We start from the raw sequence: 16,426 nt of genomic DNA on the forward strand, positions 1-16,426 counted from the left end.
AATTACCTGAAGATGTACTAAAAGATTTTTCAAAGCAAAACTGTGACTCCAAGTATGTTTAAGCACATTATAAATCCCACTGCTCACAATAGAGGCACTCAGGTCATGCTAACATTAGCCTGTTAGCATTGCACCATGTGGTACTCGTAAGTTTTCATGTTAACATTTGTCCATAAGCATGGCCGTATGCGATACCAAGGCACTGACATTGCACCCAATTCCAATCTAGGACCAAGCCAATTATACAACATAAAAAAGGCTTTTGAAAATGAAAATAAGGCCACGGTGCTGCAACATAAGGACAATATCAACAAATTATGAATTGCAACTGGTTTAAATATCCAGAAGTAAATTGCCCATGAAGGCAAGGGGCACAACTCTTAAGTTGATTTTTGGCTGTCAATCCTTCGTATTTTTGCCAAAAGTTAACTTCTCAAATTAATAATCAGTTGAGACATTGGCACACTTTTGAGCAGTGTTTGTCACCATGTAGTGGGTGATGTCAGTGTTTCAATACTTCTGTAGATTTCCTACTGGAAAGCCAAAATACAGTTAAAAAAAAGAGAGGCATTTATAAATGTGACCAATAAGGTATGAGGACACAAACACATCACAACACCATGACACAGACCAGAGGAACCTATTCATCTACTACCTATTCATCTACATCTGGAGACAAGAAGGATATAACTCAAAGGATTGCTGATCATGGAAAAGTAGAACTGAGAACATTTAAATACACAGACCACAATGTACTGGACTTGGAGCACGATATAGACCCGGACAATAATTTCTTCTCAAATATCAATGACAGTTGTTGCTATTATACAGATGAACAGTTTAATCGGATCATTGAAACGGATAACAAATTATCAATAATCCATTTCAACAGCAGAAGTCTATATGCAAACTTTAACAACATTAAAGAATATTTAAGTCAGTTTAAAAAAATATTTAACATAATTGCTATATCAGAAACATGGATCAATGAAGATAAAGGAATGGATTTTGAACTGGATGGATATGAATTTAATTGTGTAAACAGAAAAAATAAGAGTGGAGGAGGAGTGGCTGTGTATGTGGATAAGAACATGGATTATAAAATAGTAGACAATATGACAACTGTGATTGATAACTTATTAGAATGTATAACTATTGAAATATGTGAAGAAAAAAGCAAAAATGTATTAGTCAGCTGTATATATAGAGCACCAGGATCTAGTATTGAAACATTCACTGACTGTATGGGAAAAATGTTCTCAAAAACTAATCAAAAAACTGTGTTCATTTGTGGTGACTTAAATATTGATCTCCTCAATCCAAATAAGCATAAAATAACAGATGAATTTATCAGTATAATGTACAGTATGAGTTTATATCCAAAAATCACCAGGCCAAGCAGAATTACATCCCATAGTGCTACCTTAATTGATAATATATTCAGCAATGATATTGAGAATAACACTGAGTGGATTATTAATCAATGACATTAGTGATCATCTACCAGTTTTCATCGTTTATAATAGAAACCATCGGCGGAATCAGCCAGAGGAGAAAATAAAATACAGGCGAGTGCGGACAGAGGAAAACATGAACACACTAAAGAAGGATTTACAGGAGCAAAACTGGGAAAAGGTATACAGTGAAAGTGATGTTGATAGTGCATATGAAACTTTTTTACAAATATTTACATCATTATATGATAAAAATTGTCCAATTAAACAAGACTACAGAAAACAAAAAATCCAAGCTCGACCATGGATGACGAAAGGGTTACGAAATGCATGTAATAAGAAAAATACACTGTATAGAGAATTCATAAAACTAAAGACTAAAGAGGCAGAAAATAGATATAAGAAATACAAAAATAGATTAACTAATATTATACGGGTATGTAGGAAGGAATATTATAGTAACATATTATATAATAACAAAAACAATATTAAAGGAATATGGGATATATTAAATAGCATTATCAAAAATGGTAATAAAAAACAGAGTTACCCTCAGTATTTCATTGATAATAATGTCAAGAAGGAAAATAAGGATGAGGTAGTCAACGGTTTTAATAATTTTTTTGTAAATATTGGACCAAGCTTGGCAGAAAAAAATCCCGATTCCCAACCTGAGGATTGGGATAATAATCTCATAGAAAGAAATCCCTGTTCAATGTTCCTCACAGCAGTGGATGGAAATGAAATTATAGACATTGTGAATAATTGTAAATATAAAACATCTACCGATTTAAATGAAATTGATATGGTGGTGGTAAAACAGGTCATTGAATGGATTGTAGAACCATTAACATACATCTGTAACTTATCATTTCAAACCGGTAAATTTCCCAATCAAATGAAAATAGCTAAGGTTGTGCCGCTGTATAAGACTGGGGATAGACACCACTTCACAAATTATAGACCTGTTTCTTTGCTTCCACAATTTTCCAAATTATTAGAAAAGTTATTCAATAATAGATTAGACAAATTCATAAATAAACATAAATTACTTACTGATAGTCAATATGGATTCAGAGCACATAGTTCAACATCACTTGCATTAATAGAATCAGTTGAGGAGATTACAAACGCCATAGACCACAAATTACATTCAGTTGGAATATTTATAGACCTTAAAAAGGCTTTTGATACAATTAATCATGACATATTAATCAATAAACTTGAACAGTATGGGATTAGGGGGTTGGTGTTGCACTGGGTGAGAAGCTACTTAAGTAACAGAAAACAGTTTGTGAAGTTGGGGGAATATACATCATCATGCTTGGACAATGCTTGTGGCGTCCCACAGGGGTCAGTATTGGGTCCAAAACTGTTTCTAATTTATATAAATGATATTGTCAATGTTTCCAAAATATTAAAATTAGTATTATTTGCAGATGACACAAGCATTTTTTGTTCAGGGGGGGATTTGCAGGAGTTACTGAGGAGGATCAGTATAGAAATGGTAAAATTGAAAATATGGTTTGACAGAAACAAATTATCATTAAACTTAAGTAAAACAAAATACATGTTATTTGGCTATTGTAATACAGACATACAGGTTCAGTTACAAGTTGAGGGGGTAGATATTGAAAGGGTACATGAAAATAAGTTTCTGGGGGTGATAATAGATGATAAGATAAACTGGAAGACTCATATAAAACATATACAAAGTAAACTGTCAAGAAGCATTTCAGTTCTAAACAAAGCGAAACATATTCTGGACCACAACTCACTCCGCATTCTTTACTGCTCACTGGTTTTACCATATTTACAGTACTGTGCAGAGGTATGGGGTAATACTTATAAAGGTACAACACAATCACTATCAGTAATGCAGAAAAGAGCTATAAGAATTATTCATAATACTGGCTATAGAGATCATACAAATCCACTATTTTTACAATCCAAATTCTTAAAATTCACAGACTTGGTTCATTTTCAAACAGTACAAATTGTGTATAAAGCAATAAACAATTTACTTCCAGCAAATATTAAAAATATGTTTTTAACAGATCAGGGGATTACAGTCTGAGGGGGAAATTTAATTTAAAGCATCAGTGGGCACGAACAACATTAAAAGGTTTCTGTATTTCTGTCTGTGGGGTGAGGATGTGGAACAGATTGGGAGTGGGGCTCAAGCAATGTCCAAGCATGAACCAGTTCAAACAGCGGTACAAAAATATGTTTTTTTCTGGGTATAGGGAGGAGGAAGGGTAATGAGGGTTAGGGTGTTTTTGTTTTTTGCTTCGGCTTGTAAATATATAGTATTTTGTATGTAAGTAGGTATGTGTAGGTGTATATTTATGTTTGTGTATATATATGTGTATATATGTATATATGTGTATGTATATGTGTATGTATGTTGATGTGTGTATGTATATATATATATATGTGTATGTGTATGTATATGTATATATATATATATATATATATTTATATCGGTTTAGGTGTGTAGGAATCTATGTGTATATGTGGCAAAGGGTATTACTGGTTGTGGGGAAGAAGGGGTAGGGATAAATAAGCTGATGCTTCACCCTACCCCTTTTCGGACATGTTGGGTACACAGTAGGAACTTTTTTGTTGTTGTCTTTACTGATCTATCTTGTAATTGTTGTTGTATCAAATGTTCGAAATAAACAGTTTTCATTCATTCATTCATTAAATGTCAAAAAGGCATTACTTTTTTTGGCAGGCAGATCTTTGATCTCCCAGGTTTTATGCATCAAAATTTGTATTTTGAAAGTTTTATGGTTGTTGAGATTTAGGATATGGAAGGTTTTGCGGTCTGGATGGACAGAAGGATGGACAGAAGGACAACAATTTCTCTTGACAAGCACAACTTACAGTTGTGAATAATTTAGAAAGACCTTGGACCATGTTTCTCTGTATTTTTCCAATAATTGCTGTAAGGAAAATCTAATGATTCGACAAACTACAGCCACATTTATTGGCTGTAACCATTATAATAAATATTTATGGACCAACTCGTTTTATAGTATTATAAAAGTATAGTCTATAGTATAAAGTATAGTCAATTTTCCTTTTTGCATATATATATATATATATATATATATATATATATATATATATATATATATATACACACTCAACAAAAATATAAACGCAACACTTTTGGTTTTGCTCCCATTTTGTATGAGATGAACTCAAAGATCTAAAACTTTTTCCACATACACATTGGGCCTCATGTATCAACGATGCGTACGCTGATATTTGACCGTATATGGGGTGTACGCCAAAACGGCTGTGCTACTTGGCATTTATCAATGTGGTCGTTGGCGTATGCTGCGCTGAAAATATACACCAACTCGAGAGGTGGTGTAAATTATACACCAAAATGAACCAGCGCTGGAATCCACATAAAAATGAAGATGATCAACATGATAAACAGTGCCATTATACAAATCAATGCATATGTTACATAAATAACACTTTCCTGATTATACTACATAATAATCAATACAAATCCTGCTGTTGCGGGATTGTTATGGAGCACGATCCATGGCCACAGCGCTGACAGGAAGGACAGCGCGGCTCGCCTTTTTCTCCAGACTTCGAGCCTGGAGCCAGAGCAGCGCTGAGCTTAACTTCATTTGGTGTGATCGTTTTAGACTATGAAATTGATAATAACAACTGTAGTTTCGTCATTCCCTTAATTCGCCCGTGCTGCAGCAAGGTTTTGTCATCTCCATTCGGTTGTCACAATAAAATAAATACAGAAATACATTTAAAAAATAAAGAAATCTGACAGATTAGGCATGTCTTATTAATTGAGCGAGCAAATATCCACATGTCAAGAATTATTGACATGTGAAAAGAGAATACAGTGGTCCCTCGCTATAAAGCCGTTCACCTGTGTTCACCTGCAGAGTTTTTAGTCCAATTTTGCATGCCTTTTTTTTTTTTTTTTTACAGTGTTCTGTATTCTGCGTATCTGTTTATAAGAATCTTGTTGCCCAGAAAAGAAAAGAGCACCAACAACTACTCATAACTGTGTTTGTCACACGGAAACAAACACCTGCTGCAGCCAGGTGTGAGTGGAAAAAGGTGCAGCGCCAGGACGCAGAGGAGCGATCTGTGACATACTGGTCAGTCACTATTAATAATTTCTTATGTGTCCGACCTCGTTCGTTGATCGTTAAAATTAATTCGTTAATTCTAAAAGCCATCATAATTATTTATAGGAAAACGTTCTATTTTTATTTCTCAAGCAAATGTTTAGGCCTGAAAACAGGTTTTGATCTTTGGTTTCATTCTATAATACTGGACTTATTTTTCTACTAAGGATTGAACTTTGAGAGTGTTTACACATGAGAGAAAAGTGAGAAAATGTTCATGCCTGATTGAGAAAAGTGTATAAACTGTGTAGTGAGGGGTTTTACAGCCTTAAAACATCTATAATAATTGTAAAAAATAACGCCGACTACGTCGCGGTTTCGCGTATTTCGGGCTATTTTTTAGAACGTAACTCCTGCGATTAATGAGGGACCACTGTAGCACTTTATTGATTATATACTACAAAACAATTGATACGACGGCCGCTTTTGACGCTCTATTGGCACGCGTCGTGATTGGTGGAGTTCTTTTTCATTGCCGTCTTCCCGACTTCCATGTCGTAAAATGAGGGTGTGTCTGAAGTGGAGTCTGAATATTTATGGGCGTGTTTATTATAATTACGATCGTTTCCACCCGCCGCATTTATCAAGATCACGTCAGGCGTACGCCAGAAATGGGCAGGTGCGCACTGCTTGATACATGTCACGGTGACTTTGGTGTATTTCAAGATTACGCCGTAAATTTACGCCACAAGTGCGCAACATTGATACATGAGGCCCAATATCACCATTTCCCTCAAATATTGTTCACAAACCAGTCTAAATCTGTGATAGTGAGCACTTCTCCTTTGCTGAGATAATCCATCCCACCTCACAGGTGTGCCATACCAAGATGCTGATTAGACACCATGATTAGTGCACAGGTGTGCCTTAGACTGTCCACAATAAAAGGTCACTCTGAAAGGTGCAGTTTTGTTTTATTGGGGGGGATACCAGTCAGTATCTGATGTGACCACCATTTGCCTCATGCAGTGCAACACATCTCCTTCGCATAGAGTTGATCAGGTTGTCAATTGTGGCCTGTGGAATGTTGGTCCACTCCTCTTCAGTGGCTGTGCGAAGTTGCTGGATATTGGCAGGAACTGGTACACGCTGTCGTATACGCCGGTCCAGAGCATCCCAAACATGCTCAATGGGTGACATGTCCGGTGAGTATGCCGGCCATGCAAGAACTGGGACATTTTCAGCTTCCAAGAATTGTGTACAGATCCTTGCAACATGGGGCCGTGCATTATCCTGCTGCAACATGAGGTGATGTTCTTGGATGTATGGCACAACAATGGGCCTCAGGATCTCGTCACGGTATCTTTGTGCATTCAAAATGCCATCAATAAAATGCACCTTTCATGTACTTTATATTATTGACATTTATTCTTTTATTATTATTTTATTTCATTTTGTGCTTTTGTTGCTAGAAATGTCCTACATAAAAAGTCATTATAATTACAACTATTAACAACAAATGTGTGCTTTTTCAGTTAGTAAATTTCGTTGGACTGTTGCAAGACCTCCCAAATTAGGAAAAAAAATACTCCAGAAAATTGGGGAATTTTGGCTAGACTGGTGTATCTTTCCTTGGGAAATGCATGAAGAATTCAATTAAAATAAAATACAATGGCATAAATAAATTTAACAATTTTACCCAATATGGCAGCTTCAAATTCAGAGCTGCTGCTCTTGCTAAAATATTTTCCTGAAATTTTCCATTGTTGGATTACTAAAGTGTTTGTGCTGTAGAGGCTTAATCATCACGACAGAAGTAACCTTTGGAAGAGTGTTGCGATCACTGTCAGAAGGACGTGCTACTTTTAGACACGTCAATGACGAGCAAGACGCATCTCAGACAATGAAACAGAAACGGGTACAGCTGATTTCATTAACATCAATCATGTTTGTCTGCAGCACTGCAGACACAGAGTTGATGGAAATGACACTGCTCCAACTTTTTTCTTTTCCCCTGGATGTGTGTACGCATGTGTGTGGGGGGTGGGTGGCTGAACAACTTCAACTATTCATAGCCAGTGGGTTCGAATGTACTTTGCAGATTACTCATTCATTTAGCAGCCTTGGAGTTGGTGCTAAACAGCCATGTCTTTATGAGTGTTTCCATTCCTGTCTCGCTCATATAAAGAAACTGAGCATGAGGTTGGAGCCATCTTGTCAAAGCACTGTGTATAATTAAACGCTTTGATCTGCAGGCTCAATCCAGCTTGTATCGTAGGCTGCACGCTGCACGCTCCGCTCGGAGCACTATTTATAATGGAACACTGGAAGGAAATCTCTCTCTCTCTCTCTTTGGAATTTGGATATGATGTTCAATTACAGGGTGTCATGGCGATTCATCCTATGCTTCATGTAAACGTGGGCGGAATCCATTAACAATTTACTTTACAAGCAGACATGCCACTTACTCAAAGATTTCCCATATTTAGACAGTCTGTATTTGGGTGCACGAGCAAATTCCTGCAAGAGCTGAAGCCAATATTTGAGTCAGCAAAGCATTCCTGACGTACAACCCAGATCTGCTGCCGTGAACACGGATAGCAGCCTGACGTGACATACTTAACTCAACAACCAGCATTTTTTTTCTTTTTTTCCCCTGCTGTGACTTCCAAACAACCAGCCATGCTCTGCTTCCTTGAAATCCATCATGAACACCTTGGCAGTCACTTTTGGTGTCGCTTCTCATTTATTCATGCAGGAGGCGCACATCTGTGTACTGTCGCAAATTATTACTTAGGATCAACTTAGTCCTCCTTTTGCCGAGCAAGGGCAGACATGAATGAATATTTACAAATGCAAACGGAGCTGTTGCGCGTTTTCCAGTCAAGGATTCATTGTGCACAAAATGTGTTGCAAATATCATAAGTGCGTGGATCGCGATGTATTAATATGATTAATGATGTAAAAACAGCGTGCATCTTTTAAATAAATGAATGCAGCCTTGCCGTAGTCAGAAAAATGTAATTGTGTTATGTTAATTTTGTGTATGTGATTTTTGTCTGATGAACAAGTTTACATTTTACTTGTGTTGAACTGTGGACATACTGTAGGAGGCTGACAATGTGGGTCCTGATTGTGAGATGACTCCCCTTTACCAAGACATAATTTTAGAAAAATTTTTTTAGATCAAATCTGTTTTTCTTGTTTTTATTTGAAAATAATGCTCATCAAAGCACAGTGAGACCCGACTGCAAACACAGTGGTACAATAAATGATGCGTATCTGTCAATTGGATGGAACCATGGTTTCTGTGCTATAATGAATTTTCAAATATGGTCATCTCCTCCAGCCCTTGCTGGATGGTTGCATTCTATTGAGTTGTGAGGTCATGCATCATGCCTACCTTTCTGCCTTTGCTGCACACTATTTTGATGATGATAAAGATGCACAATGTGGTGTGATTTTGCTGCTCTATTTATTAAGATACCTCTTATTAAGATACGTAACTGATCATCTGCAGAGGAATGGTCTATTTGAAGAGTTTCAGTCAGGTTTTAGAATTCATCATAGTACAGAAACAGCATTAGTGAAGGTTACAAATGATCTTCTTTTGGCCTCAAACAGTGGACTCATCTCTGTGCTTGTCCTGTTAGACCTCAGTGCTGCTTTTGATACTGTTGACCATACAATTTTATTACGGAGATTAGAGCATGCCATAGGTATTAAAGGCACTGCGCTGCGGTGGTTTGAATCATATTTATCTAATAGATTACAATTTGTTCATGTTAATGGGGAATCTTCTTCACAGACTAAGGTTAATTATGGAGTTCCACAAGGTTCTGTGCTAGGACCAATTTTATTCACTTTATACATGCTTCCCTTAGGCAGTATTATTAGACAGCATTGCTTAAATTTTCATTGTTACGCAGATGATACCCAGCTTTATCTATCCATGAAGCCAGAGGACACACACCAATTAGCTAAACTGCAGGATTGTCTTACAGACATAAAGACATGGATGACCTCTAATTTCCTGCTTTTAAACTCAGATAAAACTGAAGTTATTGTACTTGGCCCCACAAATCTTAGAAACATGGTGTCTAACCAGATCCTTATTCTGGATGGCATTACCCTGACCTCTAGTAATACTGTGAGAAACCTTGGAGTCATTTTTGATCAGGATATGTCCTTCAATGCGCATATTAAGCAAATATGTAGGACTGCTTTTTTGCATTTGCGCAATATCTCTAAAATTAGAAAGGTCTTGTCTCAGAGTGATGCTGAAAAACTAATTCATGCATTTATTTCCTCTAGGCTGGACTATTGTAATTCATTATTATCAGGTTGTCCTAAAAGTTCCCTGAAAAGCCTTCAGTTAATTCAAAACGCTGCAGCTAGAGTACTAACGGGGACTAGAAGGAGAGAGCATATCTCACCCATATTGGCCTCTCTTCATTGGCTTCCTGTTAATTCTAGAATAGAATTTAAAATTCTTCTTCTTACTTATAAGGTTTTGAATAACCAGGTCCCATCTTATCTTAGGGACCTCATAGTACCATATCACCCCAATAGAGCGCTTCGCTCTCAGACTGCAGGCTTACTTGTAGTTCCTAGGGTTTTTAAGAGTAGAATGGGAGGCAGAGCCTTCAGCTTTCAGGCTCCTCTCCTGTGGAACCAGCTCCAAATTCGGATCAGGGAGACAGACACCCTCTCTACTTTTAAGATTAGGCTTAAAACTTTCCTTTTTGCTAAAGCTTATAGTTAGGGCTGGATCAGGTGACCCTGAACCATCCCTTAGTTATGCTGCTATAGACTTAGACTGCTGGGGGGTTCCCATGATGCACTGAGTGTTTCTTACTCTTTTTCCTCTGCATGCACCACTCTGCATTTAATCATTAGTGATTGATCTCTGCTCCCCTCCACAGCATGTCTTTTTCCTGGTTCTCTCCCTCAGCCCCAACCAGTCCCAGCAGAAGACTGCCCCTCCCTGAGCCTGGTTCTGCTGGAGGTTTCTTCCTGTTAAAAGGGAGTTTTTCCTTCCCACTGTCGCCAAGTGCTTGCTCACAGGGGGTCGTTTTGACCGTTGGGGTTTTTCCGTAATTATTGTATGGCTTTGCCTTACAATATAAAGCACCTTGGGGCAACTGTTTGTTGTGATTTGGCGCTATATAAATAAAATTGATTTGATTTGATCTCTCTCCTGTTGTTGTTTTGGCAGTGAAAATAATGGAAGTCCATCATTATTATTTTTTTTATACAATTATGGGTAAGAAAGTGGAAGCCACTTTCTGCCACGGGGAGCAGTTCAATCTGATGATAGAGATGCAATGTAAGGGATTCTGGGAGAACTGTAATGATGAATAATTGTGATTCATTCCACTATTTGATAATGATTTCTGCTGGCTCTTGTGGTGATCTTGTCAAACAGACATAAATAAGTGACTGACATGTTAAAATGAAGATGCAACATTTGCACCACAAGTGTAAATTGCATCTGATAGATTGCATTTGCCCTCTGATTGCCTACTGTTATGGGTGGGTGTGAACACAAGTATTGACATCTACTATTGTGGCTGTATATGACATTTAAAACTCAAGTCCGTGACCACAAAATGACCATACATTTTATTTTCTGGAGAAAATTATATCTTATATTCAGGCCAACATGATACATATATGGTGTGCAGCACGTATGTTGAGACTAAAATGTTAAGACCTTCAATGTTAAGACTGGAAATCAGGTGAGAATGTTGACACAACTGTGACAGGAATGGAGAAGTTAAAGAAAGAAAAGAGATTAAAAGTGTCCCGCTACCTGTGACCCTGTGGAATAACGTCCCGGAGCACGTGAGGCGGCGCCTTTTCCGGAGCCAATGGAGCTGTCCACACTTTTACTGCTGCAGCAGTGAGTGTGCAAGCATTTCCCATACTCCTTACGCACCTGAATAAATAAATAAAACAGCAAACAGACAAGTACATTAAAAATGATCAGGAGTCCAAATCCAAGGACTACAATTCATTGTGCATGACAGACAACATGACAAACATAATAATTGGAATGGGAAAGCAGGAGCTCTTCAGAATGATGGATGCACCGCAGACTTTATTTTATGGATTAAATTCTGCGTTGCACATCATCCCTGAGAAGAGTGGCTGCTGCTCATCCCAAGATAACAATCTGAGGACGTTTTCCACACTTAAACCACCTGGAGAGAGCATTCCAGACCCATAGTTGTTTTCCTCTGAGTGTCAGTGTCTGAAGTTGACTGGGTGATAATACTAATGTGACACTACATGTCTTTATGGATACAGGACGTATCAATATTGTGCACTTTGTGTTGCAATCACTCAGTGCTGTTTTGACAATGCTTGCACTGGGAGAGTAGAATATGTATCTATGACAGAATACATTGTTGTAAAGCTTGCCAAACAAAAAAAACGCACGTACATTATAAAGTACTGTAACATTTCAGCAGCTCATCCAATGGAAGCAGACGTACATTTACAATAAATAATAGGGATGCAATGATACATCATGAATCGTGATAATCATATCGTATAGCCTGTGTCAAATCATAGTTTCTTGAAGTGAGTATCATGGTACCATGAAATTCAATTGCTGCAACGAAGAAATAATGACCAACTGCAGAACAATCAATGACTTATAAATTATATAAATATGAAACTAATAACATCAAGGACTACAATTTATACTGAAGAATAATTTGTTTAAATGCATATATCATTAAAAGCCCTGGTCCCACCAAATAATGAAGAATGAATAATGAGACAAGTAGCATGTTTTTGGCCAAGAGTTGAGTTATTTAACAAACGTGGGAGAACAGTGGCTCTTAGAGGCAGAATACTTGGCTAACGAGGTTCATCTCTGAGTGTGGCACTAATTTCGAGAAGGTCAAAATTTAGCAAAAACAGCTTGGGGCAGTTTGCGTATGAGGTACTACGAGGACAAACTAGGATGTTAGAGGCATGTTAGTGGTGAGTACGGGCTGTTAGAAGCCCAATCCAAATACCTTGTGGTTACAAGGACAGGACAGGCTATTTTGGACAGACTATTTTGACTCTGCACTCGTTGTGATAATCCCACCTGCTTTGTTCCGCTGGATGCAGTGCTTTGTGCGCTGGGCACTGCGTATGTAAAATAATTATTTCATAGGAGATTCTGTCAGAGTTTGCCTGTTGAAAACATCTCAAATTGCTTCCAGAATCACAGAGGACTGTTTCAGCTGGAGCTTTTTTCCTCACTCTCTTTCCTGCTCTTCATGAGGTGGAGAAAGTATCTGGAACAGTCTAAAAGGTGATTATTTGTAATATTTATATTGTAATGGCTTGGTAAAACAGTTGCATGTTCATTCCATCTTTTGAGCAGCTGTAAAAGTATGTTTATGATAGATTTAACATCTCACTAGAATTGTTCAGATGAGCTGTGCTGTGATGTGGTACACTGACACAATCACTTACGTGCAGTGTTTTTTAATTGTTTGCACAATGTTCATATACATGGCTCATTTTTTGAATAACCACTGAAATTTCTGACAAATCCATATGTGGCTCATTATTCATGGCTTGATTATTCAGTGTTATCAGGGCTTTATTCCAAAATGGAGTAAATTCAATTTTTCCAACAAAATTCTACTCACCCCATAATGACAACCAGGCCCGGCGCCAGAAAAAAATATTAAGGGGGCGATGAGTTTATCACAAGGGGCGGGGTCGCCCCCCAAAAAAAGTGCACACCGGAGTGTACGTGCCAATGAGTGTGCGTAATGAATTGGGTGCGCTACTGGAAAGCTCATGTATTGAGGCTACACCGTTGTAAGAGACTGACTGAGTAAGAGTAAAGAGTGATGACAGTATTTTTTTTATTATTATTTGAACGTATAGACCCTCGGTCAAGTGATCTCCTGTGTACCACAAAACCAAACCAACAACTGATCTGAGAAATGACACGAGACAGTAGATTAACCCCACATACAGCCCTCCATCACAAGCGTAAACACAGCGCAATTGGGCATGGCCGTCACACAACGGGTCAAAGATAAACCTTTCATGTAGATATATTTACAACAATACATAACTTTAATATCTGTCATTGCGGGCGACTGGCCGTGAACGGAGGGACTAAGAAAATGCATACCGCACGACAACAGCACTATCACTATCATTATCACTTTTTACTGAGATACACGACACGTAACGCGTACATAAAAAGTTGGCTCACTTAACTTTTGTCGTGTCGGCTAGCTGGCGCACGCTGCTCTCCAATTTAGCCAGTGCGTCATCAAGCTGGCTGCTTTAGCTGCTGTTCATTGTCATACTATCCATGAGTAAATCATCCGGAATATCCATATTGGGACCAAAACACACTTCTCGCATTTTCATCTTTTCCTCTGCGGACAGTTTTTTTTTTCCCCTCTGCGGACAGTTCTTGGGCTGCATGCACGCTATGACGTCATTTGTTTACGCATAGCGGGCGGGTATAGCCAGGTACCGTCGACGTAAATCTACGATACCGGCCCAGCAACACTCCGGTAAAGTGATAATAATATTGAATAACTAATATTTTGCTATATTTTCCAGTATTTCTTTTTCTTTCTTTTTATTTTTATTTTTTTGATAACTCTCACATCTGAGGGGGCGGGATTGATGATGTGAGGGGGCGTCGCCCCCAAACGCCCCCTTGTGGCGCCGGGTCCGATGACAACATGGAATTTTTTTTTTTTTTTTTTTTTGGCAATTTGTTTTTTGTGGCCAGCTCTATGAAGAGTCCTGGTGGATCTGGAGTTCTTCCGTTTATGAATGATGGAGCCCACTGTGCTCATTGGCACCTTCAAAGCAGCAGAAACGTTTCTGTACCCTTCCCCACATTGGTGCCTCAAGACAATCCTGTCTCACAGGTCTACAGACAATTTCTTTGACTTCATGCTTGGTTTGTGCTCTGACATGCACTGTGAACTGTGGACCTTATATGTAGACAGGATGTGTGCTGTTCCAAATCATGTCCAATCAACTGAATTTAACCCAGGTAGACTCCAGTTAAGTTGTCAAAACATCTCAAGGATGACCAATGGAAACAGGATGCATCTGAGTTCAGTTTTGAGCTTCAAGGCTGTGAATACTTACATGCATGTAATTTCTTTTTTTATTTTAATGAATTTGTAAAAATCTTAAAAGAAATTTATTTTGGAATAAACCTATAACATAGCAAAATGTGGAAAAAGTGAAGTGCTGTGAATACTTTCCGGATGCACTACAAAGTTTACAAACATTTACAAACATTCACCAAAGATTACTTTGCACATCATTAGTGTAATATGTTATGTAATTATATATGACAATATATATGTATCACAACAGGTGTATCTTAATATGTGTTGAATCATAGAGCTAGTGTATTGCTACACCCCTAATATACCAGTCGTGGTACAAAGTTAATATTTACATATGTTTTCTTGTGAAAGTGAAATGTATATCTGGCAAGGAAATGCAAATGAGAGCTTGTCAGACCCCCCTCCCCCAAAAATCATATCCAAAACAGACAGAATGGTGTCTAATTATTTTCATGCTTACATTTTAATGCCTCTCACCTCTACCCAACTCATCCTGCATTTCTAGGCCAAACAGATGAATAAAAAACCATTGAGATGTCATAGATGTATGAAGAATTCCCTTTATAATTATAGGCTTGATAAAACAAGACATATTAACGCCATCTGTGGTGTTGCCCAATGGATTTCATGTTTATGTCACGTTGACACCTCTCGGCTCACATCTGTGCCGTGCACCATCCATTTCTGTTGAAGATACGAGACAGATTAACACCTTTACGTGTTCTTCTGTGATCATACAAATGGCCGTTTTGTGCTGGAACAACAGTGAGCCATAAGTAAATAAACAGATTATTTAAAAATGTTTGCATGACAGGAAAACCGATGAGATATGTTTTCATGCATAACAGGACAGATTAATACTCACTTTCTGTTGTTACTCCAATACGTACCGCACCAATGCCAAACATGACAAAAATCGGCCTGTTTTTTCTCCAATGAATATCCAAATATTTCATTATCCATGTATGATTCTAGGTCAGGACCGGTGAGAAACATGGATGACTTTCCTGTACCAACAAATCTGGCCTTCCACAATGGAAATATCCAGAAACCGGGGCTGAATTTACTCACCTTCTGCTTCTTGTTGGAAGTTTATTTTACTTTTACAATCATGTTCTCTTTTATGTGTGTCAAAGATGGTGTGAACTTCTGAATTGGGTTTTGCATCTTTCCAAACTCTTTAAATTAGGTACCGTCGATATTGAGTATGGAATAATACAACTTGAGAGCTGGATCTATACCTTCTTCTGCAGGACACAGTGGAAGATGAAGATGAACATTCCCTGTAGGGAGTTGAAGATGGTGAACAGGTAAGCCATGACCACGGTGCTCTCGTTGACATACATCAAACCAAACGCCCAGGTTAGGCCGAGGAGACAAAGCAAGGCAATGGCCCCAATCACCCAAGATCTGAAAAGCAAACAAACAACCATCTTACCAATGGTTTTTATGTTCAGTGCAATGATGAAATTTGGTCAAATTAATCAAATAGGTGTTTGGTAAATTCAATAGTCACATCCTCAGATCTCTAGTGTGGTACCAGGGAATTACAAAGGAAATCCACCAAAGTCAACAATATGACAATTAGGAGAGGGGAAAACAGAAAAAATCCAATGATAAACTAATGGGAAATGATGATGACGATGATGAATGTAATTGATTTTTTTTTCCTGGTGATGGCTTGTCTTTCCTTTGCCAATTTGCACTGTCAAGTGGCACTGCT

General features: G+C 37.9%; 1 protein-coding gene across 15 annotated transcripts in view; it reads right to left on the reverse strand.

Annotated features, from left to right (window-relative positions):
* The window catches only part of LOC117505291 (adhesion G protein-coupled receptor L3-like), a 397,273-nt gene that overhangs the window by 16,298 nt on the left and 364,549 nt on the right, over positions 1–16,426 (reverse strand). For all 15 annotated transcript variants that reach the window (XM_034164911.1, XM_034164909.1, XM_034164919.1 and 12 more), the window contains 2 exons: positions 15,945–16,113; positions 11,391–11,516 (listed from right to left, as the gene is read on the reverse strand). In XM_034164911.1, the coding sequence (XP_034020802.1) occupies positions 11,391–11,516; positions 15,945–16,113 (295 nt within the window). The remainder of the gene's footprint in view (positions 1–11,390; positions 11,517–15,944; positions 16,114–16,426) is intronic.

This window comes from Thalassophryne amazonica, chromosome 23, assembly GCF_902500255.1.
Source record: "Thalassophryne amazonica chromosome 23, fThaAma1.1, whole genome shotgun sequence".
Classification (NCBI taxonomy): Eukaryota; Metazoa; Chordata; class Actinopteri; order Batrachoidiformes; family Batrachoididae; genus Thalassophryne; species Thalassophryne amazonica.